Source organism: Eschrichtius robustus, chromosome 2 (assembly GCF_028021215.1).
Source record: "Eschrichtius robustus isolate mEscRob2 chromosome 2, mEscRob2.pri, whole genome shotgun sequence".
NCBI lineage: Eukaryota > Metazoa > Chordata > Mammalia > Artiodactyla > Eschrichtiidae > Eschrichtius > Eschrichtius robustus.
The window spans coordinates 106,516,798-106,540,678 of record NC_090825.1 but is presented as its reverse complement, the minus strand read 5'-3'; the positions used below and the strand labels follow the sequence as shown (position 1 = coordinate 106,540,678).

Below are 23,881 nucleotides of genomic sequence, written 5' to 3'. Positions count from 1 at the left end.
CAGTAATCCCTTTTGGAGGCCAATTTTCTAATTCTCCATCACATATCACCTCTTCCCCGAAAAGAGGAAGAGGAAAAGAAAGAAAGGGAAAAAAACACTTTGTTAACAAAGAACCTATCTTGGAAGGATGAGGTAAATTTAAAAATAAGTTAGTATTCTATCATATTAGTATTTTGGTGAGGAAGTTTTAAATATGATATAACCCATTAGAAGATAAATTTGTAAATTACAATTTTATAGTCTACTCATGATTCACATTATTTGTTTTTCTGAAGATGAAAATGAATGCAGGACCAAGCCAGGAATCTGTGAAAATGGGCGTTGCGTTAACACTATTGGGAGCTATAGGTGTGAGTGTAATGAAGGCTTTCAGTCAAGCTCTTCAGGCACTGAATGCCTTGGTAAGTTGATAAACGAGTATATTTTACTTGGTAAATAAAACATCTGTTTTGTGACATCATTGCAGAAGAGTTCTACATATGTATCCTTGTCTGCTAAACAGATTCCCCAATCTGAGTAATCCACGTACCTCTTCCTTAAAGGTAGACATCTATTAAAATGATGTATTTGTATATGTATGCGTTGTACCTACATCTGTGCTTAATGTAAATAACCATCTTAAATGGTCTTTCCAAAATTAAGATCAATTAAGCTCTATGGAAAATGTGACTTTAGTAAAACTTACATCAGGGGATGATTTAATTCCAAAAGAAAATATTTGCTATGTAAGGTAAGCTTTGCTGTATTAATGACATTAAAGAAAATGCCACATTTCAAAAATGCAATGAAAGTTGATTTTTATTTTATGGTACAGGAAAATGTTTTACAAAATATTTTCTTGTGGAAAATATAAGTCTCAGACATTTTAATGATAACATGCATACATCATAAACCATTTTAGTTAATTATGAGCAGGTGTAAAAGTATGGAGTAGTAAAATTTAAGGCAAACAAAGAGAAATAGCACTCATCACTGGATTTGGTGCAAAAATAGAACATTTCAACTACATCAGATTGTTCTCAAAATGCTGTCATCTGCTTCAAATCCTAGGAAATTATTAGTCAAGAAATTGGCTATTGTTGTCTTAAATCTAGACCTTTTTGGAAATAGAAAAGATAACCTACAGAAAAAGTGTTCTTTTCTGTTCATATTATTAACAGTTCATTAGGATGGTTCTTAAAACCACATAAAAGATCTCTTTGCCTACTTATATCAGTGAAATCCCTTTATTTATAATAAAAAAAACTACTTAATCCAGTGTTTGAACAGTCTTTTAGATGTCTAAAATACAGGAGATTAGATTGAATATGTACCAAAATTATAACATAGTCTAGAATTTGCTTTTCAAAAACAAATCCTGTTGCTCATTTGCTTATTTAAAGGGAAGTAATTTTCTTTGATTTTCCTTTTACCTGGATTCTACAGGAATGGTAGTTTACTATCACTTAGCTGCAGATGAAAAAAAAAGAAAAATCCCAAATCTATTTCTTAAGTATAGTATCACTTATTATTAAATTTAATAAACTGTGTTTAGTGAAAGAACACTCTGTGAAATTAATCTCCAACAAAACTTTCTAATCATTGTCTTAAACATTGTCTTAAAAGAATATTTAGCTTTTAAGAAAGTATTTCTAAGGAGAACATTGATTGTCCTATTTAATTTGAAGACCAAGGTGTCAGTTCCTTGACATTGATGCCTATTAACTACATTGTCATTTCAGACAATCGACAGGGACTCTGCTTTGCAGAGGTATTGCAGACCATGTGTCAGATGGCATCCAGCAGCCGTAACCTTGTCACAAAGTCAGAATGCTGCTGCGATGGGGGGCGAGGCTGGGGTCACCAGTGTGAGCTCTGCCCACTTCCTGGAACTGCCCAGTACAAAAAAATATGTCCTCATGGCCCAGGATATACCACTGATGGAAGAGGTAAGGAGTTGAGGAAATTCATGCATATTATTAACACAGTGAACATTAATTCAGATTAATTTGAAGGAGGTAAAATAATAGCTAAAATATGTGTGAGTATGTTGTGGTTGTATATGCTTTTCGCTAATGCTTCAGAGACTTTAAAAGGTATAATCTTCATATCAAATCTAAAAGGCAGAATCTATTATTATTCCTATTTTAACAGATAGAAACTGAAGCACAAAGCTTAAACGATGAATCATTTTCCCAAGGTCACAGCCTTTTTAAGGGGTGGACCACGGAATGGAACATATCTGTCTAACCCCAAAAGCCATGTTTAACCCCTGAACTATACTTGCTTCATTTAAATAAAGGTTGCTTGTTTGTTTGTGTGTAACGCATTTGTTTGAGTGTACGCAGGAACTCATTCTGTTTGCAACATATTTACAAACCAGCAAGTCTCATAAATGATTAGTAGTTTCCATTTTTTGTGGTACAATCAGTATACTAATGTCTTAAAAATATCATTTTCCTCTATTACTATACAGATTCTCAACTCTGTGCTTGATTACTTTGCTAATGAAACCCTTTCTTCAGTCTAATGCAAGTGTGAATTTAAAGCCAATCCATGGTATACTATCACAAATTCCAAATTAGTTGAACTTCAGAGGGGTAGCTTTCTAGATTCCCAAAAAATAATTCATACTTAGATTGCAGAACGAGTAGACTTCAATGGGGCTTTCAACATAGCCTTCCGTTTGTTTACCTCTTCCTATCACTTCAGATTCTTTTTTTTCTCTCCCTTCCATGTTGCCGCTGGACTGAATGATGAAAAGGTACACCAGCACAATTACGAATGTTGGTTCTTAGTGATCTGTCTATTCCTTAATTTCTCTTAGTTTCTAACCAGTTTTATCCTTGCGTCTGTATTAACTTACATTTGTTTTTGCCTTGGGGTTTTTGGCGCACAGATATTGATGAATGCAAAGTTATGCCAAATCTCTGCACCAATGGTCAGTGCATCAATACCATGGGCTCCTTCCGATGCTTCTGCAAGGTTGGCTACACCACGGACATCAGCGGAACCTCGTGTGTAGGTAAGGCAAGGCGAGGCGTCTCTGCATCTGGGTGGTTGTTTCCTACATGTCATTTACTGTCACTAGAGTATCTTTATTATGGAGCTTTGGAGTGTACATTTTGTTAAAAAGATGCCATTCCTTTCAGTAATGTGGTTCTTAATATCATAGGAGTTGTCCAAGGCCTTGTCTAGCAATGTGAGACACAGAACTGTTCAATTCATCAAAAAATCTGTGCAATTAGGGAAACATAGAAATTATTAAAAATATATTTTCAACATTTTATGTTCAATTTAAAATGTATAAAGGCACATTTGTTTGTCATTCTTTTAATGAAAGAATAGGACTTTTGATTGTGAAATTGTGTGTTTGCATATGGAGAGAGTGCTTTTTGCTTGTTTCTCATTGTGGTTTTTTTGCATAAAATATACCAATTAAGCATCATCTAAAATTTCCAGTTGCAAAGCAGTCTCAGTATAGAGACCTTCTACATTTTTACAATCTCTTTTTCTAATTTATTTTATTGTCTCATCGACACCACTCTATGACAATTGGAGGGGGTTGGTAGCTTGCCTTTCTGAGTCTTTCCAAAGCATTTAGTTTTCATTAAAGAAAAAAAACTTTTCTCCTTCATATTTCATCAACTTACATCAACTTGTTTTAATAACAAGCACACCTGGCATGAAAAGGTTAAGAAAAACCAAACTAAATCTTAGTAAACATTCAACCCACTTGTTTGGGCAAGAGAGTGATAGAGACTAGGCTATCAATCATGAGCTTTTAGCATTCTGTGGGCATCAGTCAATGTGTTTTATGGGGGAAATGGAGATGATTTGCTATCAGAGTCCTAGCAGAAAGAAGGTGGCATATTCAAATGAGGACAGTTTACGGAGACCTGTTTTTGACAAAGAGACAGTACATAAAGGTGTGGGCAGAGTGGGCAGAAACTACAAGGGATAATGCTGAGCGCTGGGGCTGTACCACGTCTGGGCCAAAGACAGAGGGAAAGATTGAAACTTAGAAGAGGGAGGAAGTTTTGCCCAGAGACCTGCCTTGAGAGCATCTGTGACCTCTGATCCCATCTTGCGAGGAGGGAATTGAGGAATTAAGGACCAGCCTGAAGACAGAGGGCAGGAGAGCCTGCTAATGGTGTCTGTGCAGTTCAGCCTCCTGGGCCCGAGAGCAGGGTGGACCAAGGTGAGGACTGCATCTGAAGGGGGAAGTGGAAGACTTCCAGCACAGTCTGTGATGCCGAAAGATTCTTAGGGGAGTGTCAGCTAAGAGAGTTTGAGAATTTCTGCCACATCCACGTGTCAAAGGAAAGAAACTCTAGCCTTTAAGTCTATGATTCTCAAGCTGTAAACCAAAGTACACCAACCTAAAAAAAATCTAGTGTATTTTTTTGAACCCAGACAGTTGTTCCGGATATTATAATATTTGTTTGCCCAAGACATGCTCGACAGAGTAAACCAGTAAATTACTTTAGAGAAAATTGTTCTGTGCCTCGTTTCTATTTTCCATTTTAAGTTGAAGAGGAAAAGAACAAGATGAAGTGAGAATATGGAGGGAGGAAAGGGACTGGTTTTTCCTTCTAACCAATAATTTAATCCTCACATCACTTTTGCTTAGATCTTGATGAATGTTCGCAGTCCCCAAAACCCTGCAACTTCATCTGCAAGAACACCGAGGGGAGTTACCAGTGCTCCTGTCCTCGGGGCTATGTCCTACAGGAGGACGGAAAGACGTGCAAAGGTGAGTGAAGAGACTGCATTTGTGACCCTCTCTTTTTTCAGATTCAAAGTCAGCTAATCAGGGATGATACTGTGTGTCTCACCTTCACTAAAACACATCTTTCTAGTGACCATTTTATGATTCATAGAAAATTCTACCAAAGGACACATGCCAGGAGGCAGAGAGAATTAAAACCTGGGTTACAGTGGTTTGCTTCTTACAGCAAACCACACAAACTGAAAAATAAATTAAATAATACAAAAAGCTATGGTGAACAAAGAGCTTGAACAACTAAAATAATATTTATTTTGTTGCTTATCTGAGATTTCATTTCTCTAAACTATCTTTATTACACGTTTACTGCAGAAGATTGAAAATGAATAGGTAAATTTAAATTTTTACTTACATAGTATAGTAGTAATTATCAAACTAAGTTAGGTAATTAAAAGAGCTTCAATACTATACTCATACGTTCAATTTTATAGTAAACCTCATCGGTATGAAAATAATGGACTGAGGAAATTCCTGTCTAATTAAATTTTTGAAATACAGTTTATTCTCAAGAAGATGAAGTTTTATTTCCAAGAAATACCAAAAAACAAATAGAATAAAATAATAGGAAGCAATATTATTCTCTTGGCTCTACTTAGTGAACCGTTATGAGTCAATTTAATTTTGCACATTGTTTATAGTTATTTTTATTTGAGTGCAACTGTGTGTGTGTTTTAAGCTTTAAAATAATTAGTCTTGTCTGCATCTTACATTGCTCTGTGAATTTATTTAAATGTATTTTCCCATACTAAGTTCCAATCCAACCAAAATCAGATTTTGAGTTTTCTATCAGCATACTTCAAATACTAGTTCCATGTATGACTAGAATCATAGATGCTGTGTTTTTGCTTCTTCTGGTATTTATGATGGTGTTTTCATTTGGATCCTGAGAACCTGACTCAGTGTTTGTGTTAAGACCTTCATCAATTTTCAGATTCTGTTTGATTTTTGTTTAATCCCTTCTTTAATAGAAGTAAGTGGCCAACCATGTACTAAACTGTGCATTAAATACAAGAATTACAACCTTTGGATATTAGTTTTGAGAACAGTTCACGAACACCACTATGATTCATCCTTTCAGTTTTTTATTTTAAGAAAACTTTGTATGTATGTATCACCTTAGCCATCCTATCATTGTAGCCCGTAATACTTATGCTGCTTAAGTATGCGAAAAGAAACTCCTTGCCATATGCGTATGGATATCTACAAAGCTTCCAGCAAAAATCTAGACAAAATACTCCTGGTGGCTTCATGAGAAAGGAGGCAAAGCCAGATAACTCTGCTCCACTTTTCATAGGCTTCTCTTTCATTGCAGACCTTGATGAATGTCAAACCAAACAGCACAACTGCCAGTTCCTCTGTGTCAACACTCTGGGAGGTTTTACCTGTAAATGTCCACCTGGTTTCACACAGCATCACACTGCTTGTATTGGTAAGACAAAACTACAGAAGGGAAATTTTGCAAACTTTTAGTAGAAGCCTAAAACTGTACTTAAAAAATGGTAGAATAATGGCTCAGTATTTACATTAAAACCAATCCCTCATAATTAGTGGTCTAAAAATGTTGTGAATAATATATATATTTTTTCACTAGAACAATATCCAAAGGAAAATATCCTGTATAGTCCAAGCACATGCACACGAGGTGTATTCCAGGCAATGCCTTTATATTGCATTCTAAATATAACCATGTGTGTTCAGATAAAATATGATTAAAGGCTCACTATAATTTAGAACATGCTAATGAACATGCTGGGTTTGTTTTTTTTTTTATGTTAGAAGACACACAGGTTAAGAGACTTTCAGTCTGTACTATCGAAAACCATGTCCTCAATTGACCCAAAATATGCTCTAATTTCAAATCTCTTGAAATATATTTTTTCTGACCATTTTTGCCTTTAACATAACCATGAATAATGGTATACATTTCCCTAAAGTTCTGTTTTCACATCATGAAACTTAGGCTTTCATACTTCACTTTTTACTTCATGTAGTAAAATTTGAGTCATATAATAATTGGGAAGCTTGACGCTCTCCCACTTTGTGCTTTGCTAGACAACAATGAATGTGGGTCTCAGCCTTCACTTTGTGGAGCAAAAGGAATCTGTCAAAACACCCCTGGAAGTTTCAGCTGCGAATGCCAAAGAGGGTTCTCTCTTGATGCCACGGGACTGAACTGTGAAGGTGAGTTTATTTGCTCAAATATTCTTATTCTAATACAGCAAACTGTTTTCTTTTAACTTCCAAGCCACTCAATGAGCAATTGAGATCATCTCAAAAGAAAAAAAAATTAACAAAATAAAACCCAGAAATTGATTTTTTTGTTCATAAATTTTCATATATCATTTTGGGGACAGAGGAAAACCTAAATGTGATGAAACAAAAATTCTGTGAGTACACATTGGCTTCTAAAGTAACTGTTTACCTAATTACTGATCTAAAAAAGAATTGAACTGAAAAAGAATTCTGTACCTAATTTAGTTTACAGTAGTGTATGATTAGACCAGAAGAAAATTGGATGTGTGTTCCATGATACTTGAATGTGTAAATGTTACGTGTAAGACAAAGAACGAATTATAGAGAACCGAAAAAATGTACAGAAAGCTCTGGGGAAAACTGATGGCGATTTTATTTGGTCTGAGACTCCTGATTCACTCTCTTTTCTACAAAGGGCATTTCCTATAAAGTCTCTGTCACAATAGGTATTTCCTATTAAGTCCAAGGGAACATTTAAGTGGGAATAAAATAAGAATTTGCCTGTAGTCAATAAAATATTATATTGTTCTTCAGTATTTCCATTGCAAGTGCTAGCGTATGAGACAAATGTACTAGGATTGGTAGCTTTTACAAAATGCTCATGCCAGAGAGTCTGAGAGCATATACATCCCCTTTATATTTTTATATACAATTGTAATTTATGTCTTTATTGATATTAGTCACCCTTTAATTAATTATTCTTAGAAATATATGATTTTGAATTCTAGAAATATATTCAAAATTGTTAATATACTTAAGAATTACTCAAAGTTTTTAATATACTCTAAGAATTATAGGACTTTTGTATGTATCTAATTTTCCGCCAAGAAAAATTCAATTTAAAAATTTTCTATTTTAATATTTTGTATTCGAAGTCATTGAGACTTTGAAAGTATTCTGAACATACAGCTGCTTGCCATGTGTGAGTTTGGCTTGTAACCATCCACATAAGATATCATTTATTAATTATCCATATAAATTTGTTACGCATACATCAGACATGCCAATTTCATTTCACTTTTTATGGGTAGGTTTCAAAGCCTCAGTTGTCATTCCAGGAGAGTATGCATGTCTGAACAAAGAAATTATTCCATATGTGTCATAATACTATATCGTGTCTAAAAATAACATATTTAGAATACTTTAAATTTGCATCTAATTAATCTTGAATGGTAATAAAATTTTTTGTGTGCAAACCATTATACTTTTTAGGTATTTATTTCTGTAGTGCTTGTATCTTCCCAAAAATGAGGATTACATGTCAATCACTTTTGAACCTACTGGAATATATAATGCAAATATATTTATATCATTTACCAAATAAATCATACCGTATATAGTCAATCCATCCAAAATGCACAACATTTGTGGTTGCTATGGTTGATTTGCTGACATTAAGTTGTTATTTAGAGCACTGACGTGGCATGGCTGGTGGATAGCATAAGAATGATGTGGTTTCTTATCTCAGAACCGTTCTCTGCACCACCACTGATTAATAACCATGTGACTTGGAAAAATCACAGCCCCTCAGTATGTCTTGTTTGTTTGTTCCTGTGATAATAGTTACCCCAGGCTGTGTTTGGAGTTCATTTAAGAATAGTAGAAGAAAGGTTACATAAAGATCTTGCCGGGATTGTTTTTGCAGATGTTGATGAATGTGATGGAAACCATAGGTGCCAGCATGGCTGCCAGAACATCCTGGGAGGCTACAGGTGTGGCTGCCCTCAGGGATATATTCAGCATTACCAGTGGAATCAGTGTGTCGGTGAGCACTCGCTTGTTACACAGCATCTGCCTTTCTCACCTTAAAGTATCTTTGAGTAAAACAAACGAACAATAAAGACTGGCATTTCAGTGTAGCCTTTAAACCCTAGAGCTTAAAAACCAGTACTTAGGACTGATGCGTGGGGATCCATTAAACTAGTCTCTGTACATGTGTGTATTTGAAAATATACATAATAAAAATGTTAAGTACCTAAACGGTAACTCAACTAGAGCTCTCATAATTTTAATTTTCTGCTAGGTGTAATTCTAAGTTTCTGAAGATGGTGTCAAGAATCATCATTTAGTATCTTTTGATTTGGGGTTGAAGGATTGCCCATCCATCCCCCTCATATAAATCTAAAGGGATTCAGATCAACTTAATGAGCACCATTCATCTGTGCTCTCCAGTCACATATTTAATGAAGGGGCTAAAGGATTTTAAGGTAGAAAAAGTACCTAGTTACAGCAAATTCTCTTGAAAACTCCATCCAAAAGTGTTTATAAAATAAAATCTGTAGGCACTCAGCTCCCTTTCTTGCACTTGATAGAGTCATGGAAATTCTCCTTTTAAGGGGAGATTGATCAAAGAGAACATTACTCTCTACTTGAATAGCTGGCTAACTTAGTTAGCATATGCCTAATTTCTTGGCTCCATTTGAATGCCCTTCATAGAGGCACCATCCAACACAGTGTGACATTGGATGCTGGCACAGCAGAACAGAAAGGGGAACAGTGGTCCTGCTGAGAAACAGCGGGGTACTTCCTGTTTCTCTGTAGTCATTTAAATTACCCCACGTGTATTTCAAATATTTTACTGTGAGCAATCCACTAAATAAATTAACCTGATTTTATCCTTGGTGATCTTCTCAAAAGAAATTTCTAATGGCAGTTTAGTGAATTGAGAAAATCAAGACAAATTTCAAAGGAGGGAAAGCAACTCTGAAAGTCATCGCAGGTCTGCTGTGGCCTTGTGCCTGGTTAAAGACAGATGCTTAGCCACACCACAAATAGACACTTGTGGGGGAAATGCAAAAACCACTAATGATCTAGGAGTTAAGGACAGAGTTTGAAAGGATTATCAAAATGATGAGTTAGGCAGTCAATCAAAATAACTTCATAAGTTTAGTTTACTTCTTTTCTCTTCATAGAAAAAAAAATGTCACAGAAGTTGTTATGCCCTGATTTATTGATTCATAAACAGAGATGTTTAGAGTGTAGGCACACTCTTCAGAACATAGGGAATGGTACTTTTTTAGATAGCTGTTAAAACAGTGTGAAACGATTTTATTGTGTTGTTTATAAAATATGAGGCCCAACCCTCTATTTGGTTAATACCACAGGCTTCTTGGTTAATTCTGCAGAACTTAAAGCAAAAGAATGATCCTCTAATATTTCACACGTGTCAGCTTAACTAAAATTCTTGTTTTTAAAGTGATCATTAAGTGGAAATAGGAACATGTATGGAGTATCAACTCAATTTCTAAGTTTTTAAGTTTCCTGGAGTTTCTGTCTGTAAGCATTTAGTGCGAAAATAGCCACACAGGTTTTCACTGAATTTGGTCTGACTTAAAGTCAGGGCTATGTGGTGTATCCCAGTTCTTCTTGGTGGGATCCTTGGAATAGGCACTTAAGCAAGGCAGTCACCCCAGAGCAGCTCACGCTGGAGTCCAGCCAGAGGCCAGTGTGCCTTGTAGTCAGGAGAGACCCCCATGGGCAGAGGGATAAGTGGTTTCAAAGATGAGTTCAAAGCTAAAGATACATAAGCAGATATCCCCAACTGCAAGAATTAATTTGTTAGCTTGCTCTGCTAAAATGAGCCTCTGTAAGCAGCAGGCCCCTGGTAAGTAAGATGAAGCAGGGGTTTAATTTGAAAGATTCGAGGTTCTTCTGTGCAGGGTTGAGCAGTCCAGCTGGTCTCTAATAAAATTGCTGACTTTCTTGCCTTGAACCCACAGAACACAGTTGGAATTTTAACTCAAATATATGGCAGTAAGAGAATTAAACAACCCATTGGGAACTAATAAAAGCAACAAGTTAGCAAAATAACAAGCATTATAACAAAATGCAAATTGAAAGGCCACAAATCATTTTTATCTGTCACTATGGGTATGAATACCTTCAGTTATTCATATGATTGAGGGGGGAATATAGTATGAAGTATTTCAGACAGATTTAAGTGGGGTCCCCTTGTAAAAAGACAAAAATGTTAGTGTATCAGATAACTTAAGTAATATTAAATTGTAAACCTACAATGTTGTTAATACTACTACCAATTTAAGAAAAACGACAGTTCTTGTACGTGTTAATATTGAAAAAAGTTTTTAATTCAAATGAATACTTTCAGAAGTTTCCAGCCAGTTACCACAGAACATTTATAACATTCTGGTACGTAGATTGTACAGATTTAGGTAACATTCTCAAATATATGCAAGCAGGACTATTATTCCAAATTGAAAATAAGGGAATATTATTAACATTTGCATATGATTACTTCTTAGTATATGAAGCTTTGGGTTATGTGGTGTCAGCAACTTCTAGTTCCTTGTATGTCCTTTTCAAAATAACTTGAACATGGTTTAGTGAGGCTTGAGTCAGCTCAAAGTAGGTCTCAAACAGGAACATATTTTCAAAGTCAGATTACCTAAGCCTATAGAATTATGCTGTGATGTACGGTTATAGCATATAAATGTGAAGTCTATCCTGGTGCTTCCAAAAATTTTACCTATTTAAAAATGTTCTTGTCAGTGGTATGTTTAAAAGCAATTTATTCAACTAATTGGTTTTGCCTGGTAATTATTCTACCTAACACAGTGTCGAATACTATATTCATAGCAGGGTCATTTTGTTAAATTATAACCTAACTCACATTCTCCATTAGGAGAGAAACACCACATATAAATGTCAGATTTAATTATAAAAGCAGATGAGCCTTTGAGGCAGAATTCTAAATCTTTCGTATGTAGAAATAAAATAGTTATATTTATGTCATAGGTAGCCTGGTTATTAAGAATTTATTCATATACTTTCTCCCCATGAAATGAAGGCTAAGAATTTGTACATATTAGTTAATCATAGCACATTTCATATCCAGTAATTAGGAATTCTACATTTGGCAGTTTGGTTTAATTCTGAAACTATAATCACGATACAGAAATGTGCCTAATAACATCGGCCCTCTCAATAACCTCTGTGCCGTAGTTAATGAAGTTTAATTTCCTGTGTGAGAGGCCTCTTCACTGAGACTGCATCTGCATCTTCCGTAATCTCACTGAGCTTCTGCAGATAAGCACTTCCCTCTAGCTGCTGTGTCCCAAGGGTACACCTAATTGCAAATGGGCCTGTTTCCCCACATGGGCTGAAACATAGACTTGTCAGGTATTAGGTAAACAGACACACTATGCTCCAGTGCAGTCACGAGAATTTGAAAGAATTCCATGGACCAAATGTGACTGGTGCCCAGGGTGACTTTGGGATTATAATAAAGCCCACAGGGGTCAAGCCACAAAATAGGTATCAACCAGATAGTTAAGAGCAAAATTGTCGTCTCCAAAGTTAAAAGCACAATCAAGCTTTGAATTTGTAAAATTCAAAAATAAGAGCAGCTGAAAGTATCAACCTGTAATTATCTTGCTGTCAGGCATTTATGGTATAATGTGAGTCATTAAACTAGTAAAACCTATGTCAGCTGATGGCTTGGTGCAAACCCGTGTCAGAAGGCAAAGTCTGCATTTGATGCATTCTCAAGTGTTAAAAGTGTACGAGGTTATTGGTTCAGAAGTTTCAATTAAATAATGTTTATTTCAGTTATTTTCATTTAAGGTATTTAAATTTTTTATCTATTTTTCTTTCCATATATAGTGAAGGCTTTGGGAATTGCTGGGAGAATGGATAAAAATACAGATATAAATAGAGGCTTTTAAAAAATTGACATATAATTCACATACCATAAAATTCACCTTTTAAAATGTACAGTTTAGTGGTTTTTAGTATATTCTCACAGCAGTGTGCAAACATCAACACCACAATATCTTCATCCCCCCAGAAAGAAACCCCATACCCATTAGAAGTCATTCTCCATTTCTCCCTCCCTGCAGCTCCTGGCAACTAGTAATCTGCTTCCTGTCTCTGTGAAATCTGTCTGAAGTATAGGCTTTTGAAGTAACCCTCTGATAAGAGAAGAGTTCTTCAGTAGTCAAACTGCAAATATCTGTCCCCAGAGGCTGCCAGGGTATTCAGAAAAACCTAGTACAAACAGAATATAAAAGGGCGGGGCAAGGTTTTGTTTAAGTCATAATTTAGGGGGATTTGTTGGGTCTTGTTGTGTTTTTTAAAATTTCATAGGCTTTGCAAATCGACCATCAGGGTAAACATTTTAAAAATACAGTTCTAGAGCTATTTCCCCTGGAAACTCATAGGTACTTTGAAACTCAGGCTCTTCTTTGCCCCACTGCCCCTACCCCTTGTAAGAGTCTCTTGCTTTATGTTCATAGATGAGAATGAGTGCTCCAATCCAAATGCCTGTGGCTCTGCTTCCTGCTACAACACCCTGGGGAGCTACAAGTGCGCCTGCCCCTCTGGGTTCTCCTTCGACCAGTTCTCCAGTGCCTGCCACGACGTGAACGAGTGCTCGTCTTCCAAGAACCCGTGCAATTACGGCTGCTCCAACACGGAAGGGGGCTACCTCTGCGGCTGCCCACCTGGCTACTACAGAGTGGGACAGGGGTAAGGCCCTCCACCTCCCCGCACACAGGAAGGCAAGCGTGGTCCAGCTCAGGCTGCCCTCCCTGTGTTCAGGCCGCCTGGCCGCCCGGCACTGGGAGGGGGGAGTGAATGGTGATTAAAAGCCCACAAGGGAAAAGCATTGATCAGGGCACTTAGGGAATGGGAGGAGGAAGCACATGGAAGAAGAAGCACATGGGAAGGCATGTGGATTACCTCCTTTGTGGTGAGCATAAGACTCGAACGTGTATACAGGTATCACTCTCTTGCCTCTTGAAATGGCCTGAGTGGATTCAGTTGGATTCCCTCAAGGCCAGAGACAAGCAGTTGTCTAAAAATGCTGCGGCTCACGTGTTGTCAGAGACACCTGAGTTAAGAAGTACAAATGGAAATGGCTTCACCCCAGATTCTTCTGTGAATTTTGGCAGGTGCTAGCTCCATGCTCCCTGAGGAAGGAGTTGTCCCTCTCTTTGCTCATCTGGTTTTTTGTTGCACAGAGAGGATGCGCCTGGTTGGTTGTGACACTGTCTCCACAAGGCTGGGTTCCCTCCAGCTAGTCGCACTTTCCCAAGTGCAGCTGTCGCAAGTCCTATCAGCTGCAGATGAGGTGCTGGCCACCTGCATCCTTCCTTCAAGGAAGCCAGTGCTCAACAGCACAGAAGATAAGAGTTTAGGAGTCAGTCAGGGTCACCCTCCTCAGAAGGAGCAGTGTGTGAGTCAGACACTGAGGGTCGTGAACTAGTATGTCCACTGTGGGTACATAATAATGCTTGAAACAAAAGTCTTGGTGTAGACAAGGGTCATTTAGAGCCAGCTCACTGACTCTTTCACTAACCAGAATTGGAGTTCAGAAGTCTCAGGTGGTAAAGCAGAGAGCTTTGTTGTGAGCAGCAAACATAGGCTTCAGGCTTTTGAATCAAAAGAACTTCTGGCACTCTCTTTGGAAATTTATACTTTGCTTTTATCTTCTTGATTTAACTACACATAGTGCTTCAGTCTAATTAGGATTGAAAATTGGGGAAACTTGGGGCTCACTCTTAGAAGAAATTTGCTGTTCAAAATAAAGGAGAATCTCACGTGTTAAGTGTTGAAGAAAAGAGTTACCAAGACTATTAGGTTTTTATATTTATGATCTTAGGGTTTGCTTTGTGGGTTTCTTATTTTGGAAAAATCTCTGCTCTACCTCTGGAAAACAGTAGTCAACATTATAATGAAGTCTAACATCATCTTGCATCCTATTGCAAATAGCCACTGTGTCTCAGGAATGGGATTTAACAAAGGGCAGTACCTGTCGGTGGATGCAGAAGTGGATGAAGAGAACGCTCTGTCCCCGGAAGCATGCTATGAGTGCAAAATCAACGGCTACTCTAAGAAAGACAGCAGACAGAAGAGAAGTCTTTATGAGCCCAAACCCACTGCTGTGAGTAACCTCACATTGTTTTGTCACCAGATTTTATCCATATGGAGTCACGTATATTTTGCAGTAAACTTTTATGTCGGTTTCAGCCTCAGTGAAGCTAAAACTGTCATGATTTTTATTGGCTAAATTCATGGACACACTATGGCAGAGACAAGTAAATTAAAATTAGAGGCATTTTTAGCTCAAAACACAAGGACTGGGAGACTTTAAGATTCACAGTTTCAGATCATATGTTTTCATTCTTTGATTTGTGCCAGAAGGCAATAATATGTCCTTCTAGGAAATAACTATTTTGAAATGATTCAAAAACCAAAATTATTTTGAATCTGTCCAGTTCTGTTGTATACATATGTAGTGCACTGGGCTGATTTTAATTTTCAGTAGGTAAGCCAACTAGGTCTTATATTGTAATATTTATAAGACAGGTGTTCCTCCCATAAAGAGTTTATCTCCACATAACTTATATTTTGTAAGGAGCTGAAGATCTGAATTGCCTGCTGCTGCTATGTCTTTGCTGTCCATAGTATTTAGCAGAGTGGTTAAAGGGGCGGGCCACAGACTTCATGATTTTGAATATGTTCCCTGATCCTCCCTACTTACTACCCATGTTACATAGGCCATTTTACTTAACCTCTCTCTACCTCAATTTCTTCACCTGTGAAATGGGAATAAAAATAATTATCTCTGAAGGCTGACAAGAAGATTGAGTGATTACTGTGAAGCTCCTGGAATGGTGCCTGGCATAAGCATCGTACGTGTTCTCCGAATAGTACCCGGTATCTGGAGATGTTTTCCCCCAGACATCAGGGAGAGTACCATCCTTGTCAGTTAGTGTTACTGCAGAATTCCCCATCAAAAAACCTAGTCTTAACTCACTGGCTGCGTGAATTGGGCAATTTGTTTCAGTTTTCTGGGCCTCAGAAACTTATTTGTAAGACTAGATAGACTTCGCTAGCCAAAAAGTCTCTGGTTCTATTTTATAATAATAAATAGGCCAGCATTACATTTACCTTGCATAGACTGGGGTGTCTAACTGATGTTTAAATATGCCAACCTGAGATATTCATCAAGTATCCCAAACTACAAATCCAGAAATCCTGCTCATAAAGTCTTCCCATCGTAGTTCTGGGGACAGGATTTTATCTGCACACTGATGGGGGCACTTCTGCGCCACTTTTCTCAAGTTCTTGGCAGGTGCCCACTCAAAGCATTGATTTTTTTTTTTTTTTTTTTTGCCTGTCTTACTGAAATAGCATTCCTAAACCTCCCATACCGCTGACTGAGGGAGACTTGGTTCATCTGGGCCGTGCCCCATTGGCTTTTTACCAAAGCTGGTTCAAACCTGAGCCCTGACGACTCTGCAGGTCCCTCCGTCTGCACTAACAGCTCCCAGCAAAGACACTCACTCATGGTTTGTGACCATAAAATCAACCTGGGCCTTCAGAGTGAAGAGCCCTCTGGGGACAGTCCCTGCTGTTAGATAACAGCTGCACTTCTCGTTTTAACTCCAGCAAAAAAAAAAAAAAAAAAATTACAGTCATTTCCTAAATTGTCTCTTGTTTATTGTTAATAAGCATGATATTCCATAAACGCAACAAAAAAAACTTGAAATGTGAGTGCGCCCCGTAGGCCCAGACCTGTAACTTTACCTGGATAAGGCTGAGTGAGAAGTCGTAAAGGTTTACAGGGCATACTCTGTGGAATTGACCTTTTCTCCCAGCCGACAGTAAGTTACAAGCAGAGTGAGGAGGGGGCAGAGATACATCGTCCTTGTGGCTGCACCCCGACAGCAGGCTCCTTTTGAGTCATCTACCTGTGCTGTCGAAGCTCTTCCCACATCGTTTCCTGCTCTTTCTCCAGGTTGAACAGATCAGCCTGGAGAGCGTCGACATGGACAGCCCCATGAAAATGAAGTTCAACCTTTCCGGCCTTGGCTCTAAGGAGCACATCCTAGAACTCATGCCCGCCATTGAGCCACTCAACAACCACATCCGCTATGTCATCTCCCAAGGGAATGACGATGGCATCTTCCGCATCCACCAAAGGAATGGGCTCAGCTACTTGCACACGGCCAAGAGGAAGCTCGTGCCTGGCACACACACACTGGAAATCACTAGCATCCCTCTCTACAAGAAAAAGGAGCTTAAGAAACTGGAAGACAGCAATGAGGACGACTACCTCCTAGGGGAGCTCGGGGAGGCTCTCAGAATAAGGCTGCAGATTCAACTCTATTAACCCCTTGCAGACTTGGTTCCAGGCTCAAATCCCTGCACAGCCAGCCTTCAGAAGCCTCTGGGAAATCAATGACTAATTTTAAAGAGGATAAAAAAAGACTTTTATTTCTTTCCTCCCTGTCTCAGACTTTAGAATGTTGACCCTCACAGGGAGTGATAATTAGACTCTGGTGTGGCCAAAGATTTGAGTACAGAGGCAACCGTGGTTACTGTATTTTCTATATAACTTCACTTTAAAATATATTAAAAAAAAGAAAAAACCTAAATATTCAAGAGATCAGCATATGGCACTAAATGCACAAAAATAATGTGAGCTTTTTTTTTCCTGTTAGCAGTCTGTAACACTTTGGGTATTTTGCTATAGTTGCTAATTAAAAAAATATAGATGTTTATTTATTTTTAATGCAGTAATATATGGAGAAATGAACAAACTATGTAAACAAAAAGGGAAACTCACTTGTTTTTCTTTAGATTTATAAATTTGAGCTATTTCTTTTAGAGGTGCTTTTTAAAAAATTCAGTAGACTCAAGAGGTGTTTCCGTTGGTTTTCTGCCAGTCATCCAACTGGTACACATCTGATTATTTTAAAGGAAGCCTCACAGAGCTGAACGGGCAGTGTAATCAATGTGTCATTAGATCCTTTATAAAGGAGACCAAAGCCAGAGCAGCTCATTGTGATGATATTTCACATCACCAGACACACCAGGCAACAGAAGTTGAAGCACAACCACTGTAGCAAAATACCTTGACTGCTTGTGAGACCAGTAGCGTTGCAGGCCAAACCGTACTGTATTTCCTTCTCATAACCTCAAGGAAGCACATGTGCTACCCACAACACCTCATTCTTACCCAGGGCGTGCTGCATACTTGTGGTATTGTAGGCAGCTGAAGAACTGCTGTTCCTTCGGAAAGGAACACCTGGCGTTCTGTAATGTTTGGTGCTGTCTTAGATTAATGGTGCATTTATTATGTTCAAGCTATTTCAGGATTGCCATATGTGCAAACAAATCATGCAGTACAGCCAAGGAATATATGTTGTTTTTTTTAAATCCATTTTTTTTAGAATTTTCATTAATACTGTAGTTATACACCATATGTCTCGTTTTATCATAGCCTATTGTGTATGAAAGATGTTTGTACAATGAATTGATGTTTAGTTTGCTTTAGTCATTTAAAAAGATATTGTACCAGGATGTGCTAATAAGAGTACGTCCCCGCGTTCTTCTCAACCCAAGAACCTGTCCCTGGACCAGTGACCAAACCTCATATGTGAAATGGCCAAAGCACATGCAGGCTCTGGGTTGTTCCTCTCACACCTGTGCTGACCAAAGATTAGTCACCAGTTAGATCCAGTTTGGGACTTTGTTTTGTTTTCTAATAACTAAAAAAACAAACAGTGTAAATTTGTAATCAAGTGTTTATGAGGAAAAACTTATGGCTTTTGGTTTTGTTTGTTTTCGTAGGTCTGTGTATCAAATATGACACTTTTCTTGCAATAAAGCTTATTTTGGGGTAGCTTTCCGACTGAGAGTTTTATGGGACTACAACCCCCTGTTTTGTCTGTGGGAGGGGCTGGGGGCTTTGCTTAGAGGGACCTGTATGAAAGTACCAGAAGGAAAGCCAGGCACATTTACAAGAAAACAAGCAACTGCTGTCAAGTCTGTGACACAAAGTAAGCAGCAGTGTTCAACTGACAATTACAATGTAAGGTCATATTCAAATTGAAGGACATAGTCAAGGCCGTTGGTTGTTCACTTCTGCGTAGACTCTAAGCCTCCAAGGACCCATCTTCCTAGAGACCTCAGAATCTCTTCACTTCGTCCTCACCTGTGGTTTGAGTGCCATTGTGTTAAAGCACCCTAAAACACCTGTGAGGAAGTGAAACATTCTCTTAAAGAGTCTTCCTTCTTAGGGTTTTCCTGAACTTGAGTTTTTATGCAAAAGTATGCAGCAGGCATACCCCAGGCCAAATGGCACCTTCACCAAAAATAACAGGAAGAGAGCTTCCTGTCTCTTGCAGTGTGGTACACTGTCCTCACAGGACAAGTATATAGATAGGAGAAGTCGTTTAACAGGGACTCTCTTCTGATACACAGCTGAAATGAGAACAGACACTCTCTGAAGTTAATTCTATACAAAGTTTGAGAATGTGTGTGCTGAAATTTTTCATCCAAGGAATAAGAAAACAAGGAAATATTATGACTGATCTTAATGCTGTTCTTAGCCAACCAGAAATTAGCTGCATGGAATAAGGGAAGTATTTGCCTTGAGGCATCCTTTAAAACTTAACATGCGTCTTCAGTTTCATCCGGCATCTGTTACTGCTACAGCGTGAGTGCTGTAATATGAAATTACCTGGAACCAAATTTGACTCTGACTTTGAATGTTGAGCAACAGCACTCTTAGTTTAGCTTTAACCTGCTCTGGAGGAAGTTCGAGAATCCACACCATTAGGTGCTTTACAGAGAAGAGAAAAAAAAAAAAAAATCATTAGGTGCTTTACACAGAAGAATGTACTAGAAGGAAATGACTACTTCGAGATGCTCCTTCCAGGAAGAACCTTTTTGGGCACGTCTGATAGCTTTATTGCAACTCTGTTATTGTGAGCACTGACGCAGCCGTGATTAGTTTGTGCCTCTCTGGTAACTAAATGCTAACGATATATCCTGTACCATTTTGTCTTTCTCATTAACTGTCCCCTCAGAAATTACCTTGGCTAAGTTACAGAAAACTTCACACAAGACTAAATTAATAATGTAAGCCCAGACATATAAACCAAATCCAGCAGGTACATGTAATAGTAAAATAATAAGCAATAATTTGGTCTTCAGCTGACATGAATTCCTTTTCCACTAGCATTTAGATTTGGAGCTTTTAAAAATTTAGGCCCGTTTAGTACTTTTTATTTTGTTCCTTATTTGTGGTAGGTGAAGGTTGGTTACATTTGCACATGAACATTGAAAATAATTTAAGGTAATATATAAGGATTTTGCTCTAAATTCTAACATCTGCCCTTTTTCAATATCTAGGAATATCAAACAGGATAATTCATAGATCTGTCCCTTCTAAGGTTTTGTTTTGCCTTCTTGGTTCAAGAATAAATGCTTATGGTAGAGGGTGGGGAACACAACTAAAATTTACAGAGCATCAGTTTGAGACCTACAGACCTTTTGGTTCATATCCTTGAGGCTTCAAGGGAAATGAGTCAATTCATATGTTAAACTGAACCATGAGGAATTCCCAATATTTGGCCATGTTTGACTTACAAAATGGTAATTTCACATGGTTCGATAGATAAGTAGTTCAGAAATATTCATGTTTCTCAAGAAGAGGCTGGAAATCTGAATATTTCCCTTATCTTTGAAAGAATCAATTCTGTTCACTTCTTTCCATGCTGCTTGTGGCTCATTTGAACTTCTAATTTACAATAGTCCACAAGAGAATGAATGTACATAATTTATTCAAACAGCCACTTTCGTTCATGCTCCAAAGACTTTGGAAAGAGTCTAAATCACACATCTTTGGGGCCTTGAGGGGATTACTGGAAACTGTTTAAAGACAAAGACAAATCCATTGGGAAAGGTTAAATATAGCCCATGTTTTTTAAAAAAATAAAGGGGAACCTTTAGGAATCGTTACTTCTAAAGAGACGGGAAAGATGGTGATTCATTAACACCCCACAGGAAGTGAAGGTGACAGCTGTTTTGCAATCTCAGCCAAGACTGCCTTTGATATCTAGCTTATGGTTCTGTTTTATTTTATTTTTTTTTTAGCATGATAGCTTTCTCAAATAAATACAAAGCCATGGTTTTCTTGCTTAATAAGAAGTACGTGTTTCTGACCTTAGTTCTCTTTGAAAATCCATTTGATGTACAGAGCGAGAGTCCTGAAACACAATGAGCAGCTCACTAAATTCAGCATTTCAGCCACTGAGACAGTATCGCTTCGCAGGTAAAAGAAAGAGATCTTCAGATCAGGCCGGCCTGAGTTTAGCAAGTGGGGGATAGGACAAGCTCACCGACTCCCTTGGATATGCTGCCCCTCTGAGATCCTATCCGCCCCACTTTTGGATGGACGGGTGGGTAGAAGCCTCCTGGGTGTCCTGGTGTGATGTGCAAGGCACTTTTATTCATGTCCAATTAGCTGTAAACGAAAGAGGAGTTAAAAGGACGGACTCAATCCAACAAGCTACACGATGTCCCTGAGCCTTGGTTTCTTTCCTAGGATGATGCTTCCCTTCAGTGTGGCTGAGAAAATACAGTGAGACAGTCCAGGCAGCGCAGTCAGCGGAGGGCTGAGCACACAGCGAGCACGCAGTAACTGTCAGCTGCTCTTCTTCCTCTTCCTCCTCCCACCGTTCCTACAGCCACAGTATGGGGTAGAATGTACCCCCATATTCACCCAAAACTCCTTCCCAAGTGTGGCCCTGAAATTACGACCTTCCCACTGAACTGTATGGGATAACTAGCATCCAGGACGTGTCTCCTAAGTGGTCTGTACCTCTAGGGAGAAGGCCTGGTGTGGTCATGAGAGTTTACAGTCTCCACTGTGCTCTTCACTTACTGGAGTCACCAGCTACAGCCCTGGAAGTTCAGGCCACCAACACAACCAGAGCCCTCCTATCTACAGATGCCTAGGAAACCAAACGTGAAGGAGAACACAGACATCTAATAATCGTTTTTAGAGTGATGTAGTGCCATGGAAAGTCAGAGCTACAGAGGCCTTTGGAAACCTACTCATATGTACATGTGAGGAAACTGAGGCCCAGATTCATAACCGAGCTAATTGTACTGCTAGTTTCCACCCAGGTGAGACTAGAACCCTGGCTGCACGGTTGTAGTCTGGTACTATTCATACTTCCACTACATGGTCAGCCTACTTGGATCTCTTTTAAACCCTCAGGATATAGGCCAGTTCCCATGGTTTTGGCTCACATTGAATCCAAAAATGTTTTCCAAGCACGATTCAAGCACTGCTTTTTGTTTTGTCTACCCCACCCTCTGTGTAACTGCACCCAACCTCCTGTAGACCAGAGGTTTGTATATACACTAGAATGCCAAGATACTGGCTGCCACAGGGTAGACCCCACCTAAATCACGTGCTGCCTTAAAAGCACGCTAGAGCTCTGACTTTCAAAGGGTTAAATGTTTTATTTAAACCAGACCTTCAAAACATTAAAAAAAAAAAACATACACTTTTGTTTCAGTAAGAACACTTAAGGAAAGCACACTAGTTGCTTGTGTTGCTTAATTGTCATTTTTTTCCTTTTCCTGTGAGCCTAAGAAAGATATTACTAGATTGAGCTGGCTTACTTTTGAAAGAGCCAAGAACCAACAGCTCATATTAGTCACCCCCGTTAGGGCTGTAGATGAAATGTCAGGATGTAGTGTAGACATTTTCCAAAGGAAAACAGGAAAACGCTTTACACGATTTTGAGAGCAAACCATAGGGAAAGTTAGCACTACAAGCCTTCCCCAGACAACTACTGCTACATGTGTGCGTTATATTAAGGAAATAGCAGTGAAGGCTGTGAATGGCCAATTCCTGAGAAACATGTCAAAAAAGCAGCCCCTTGGCCTGCTCAGGCTGACTAGGTTTCTGCTCCTGGGTTTACCGCCTTCCTTCCACACCCCAGCACCCCTGTACTGAGGGAACCCATTCATGCAGGGATGAACTTAGAGCCTCAGGCCTGTGCATTCATGAATGTAAGGCCTGAGACAGAGTCCAAGACCCATGGTCATGTATCAGCACCTAAGATCTCAATGTGAGATGAATCTGTACCTTAGTCGTTCTGGTAATTCACAGAGCCAAGGCCAGGAAATGGTCAATGAGTAAATGAAAGGAGGGAGAGGATTCTAAGACTCTCCATAGGATCTACCGCCTTGGGTAGTAGTGGATGGCCACAGGACACCACGGACCACCTGGGGAGCTGGGCCTCGTCCAAGGCATGGGTGGTTTCACAGTAATGATTTCACTGGACATCATCTGGACAGATTTCTGGGGGTCACTCTGGAGGTACCTTCCCTTCTCTCTGGAGGACTTTCTTGATTTATGCTGCTTTTCTGCACCTTCCTAGGGAGCCCCATAGATCTTACCCAAGATGATAGTAGATTGAAAGCTCTTTGGGAAGGCTGACTATAATTGGGATTTGTCACATGAGGGGACACCCCCGTCCAAACCTGAACTGAAGCTGCTGTTGCTTCTGTAGTGTCATGGGTGAGAGAAGAGGCCCAATAACTTTTTTTCTTAAGACACAGATTACACACTTCTTGTTTTTGAAACAAACTGATTGTGTGAATATTTGTTGGGTAGTTATTACCCAGTCCTAAAAAGATTTTTCCCTCCAAAAGCCTACAGTCAATTCAGGGAAACAAGATAACCACATAAGATTATGAAGTGGTATGTGGTTAAGGGCCCAGACAAATGCCCCAGACTTTCTTTTTTAAAAAGTCTTTATTGAATTTGTTACAATATTGCTTCTGTTTTATGTGTTGGTTTTTTGGCCGTGAGGCATGTGGGTGGGATCTTAGCTCCCGGACCAGGGATTGAACCCGCACCCCCCTGCACCGGAAGGTGAAGTCTCAACCACTGGACCGCCTGGAAAGTCCCCCAGATTTTGTCTTGAAAAAGCAAGTGGCCATTGAAATGTAGAGCTACTGGAGATGGTCTTTTGGAGATGGTGAGAATTGAGCTGGACCTTGTAGAATGAGGCAGATTTGGAT

The 23,881-nt window shown here is 38.8% G+C and overlaps 1 protein-coding gene across 1 annotated transcript in view; it reads left to right on the top strand.

The window, feature by feature from the left end:
- Window positions 1–18,676, top strand: part of FBN2 (fibrillin 2) — a 222,488-nt gene extending 203,812 nt beyond the window's left edge. Inside the window, exons 56-65 of the mRNA XM_068535802.1 lie at window positions 276–401; window positions 1,722–1,928; window positions 2,879–3,004; window positions 4,613–4,735; window positions 6,081–6,197; window positions 6,821–6,949; window positions 8,667–8,786; window positions 13,276–13,507; window positions 14,753–14,924; window positions 16,785–18,676. Coding sequence (XP_068391903.1) covers window positions 276–401; window positions 1,722–1,928; window positions 2,879–3,004; window positions 4,613–4,735; window positions 6,081–6,197; window positions 6,821–6,949; window positions 8,667–8,786; window positions 13,276–13,507; window positions 14,753–14,924; window positions 16,785–17,159 — 1,727 coding nt within the window. The 3' untranslated portion in view covers window positions 17,160–18,676. The remainder of the gene's footprint in view (window positions 1–275; window positions 402–1,721; window positions 1,929–2,878; window positions 3,005–4,612; window positions 4,736–6,080; window positions 6,198–6,820; window positions 6,950–8,666; window positions 8,787–13,275; window positions 13,508–14,752; window positions 14,925–16,784) is intronic.
- Window positions 18,677–23,881: the final 5,205 nt, after the last annotated feature.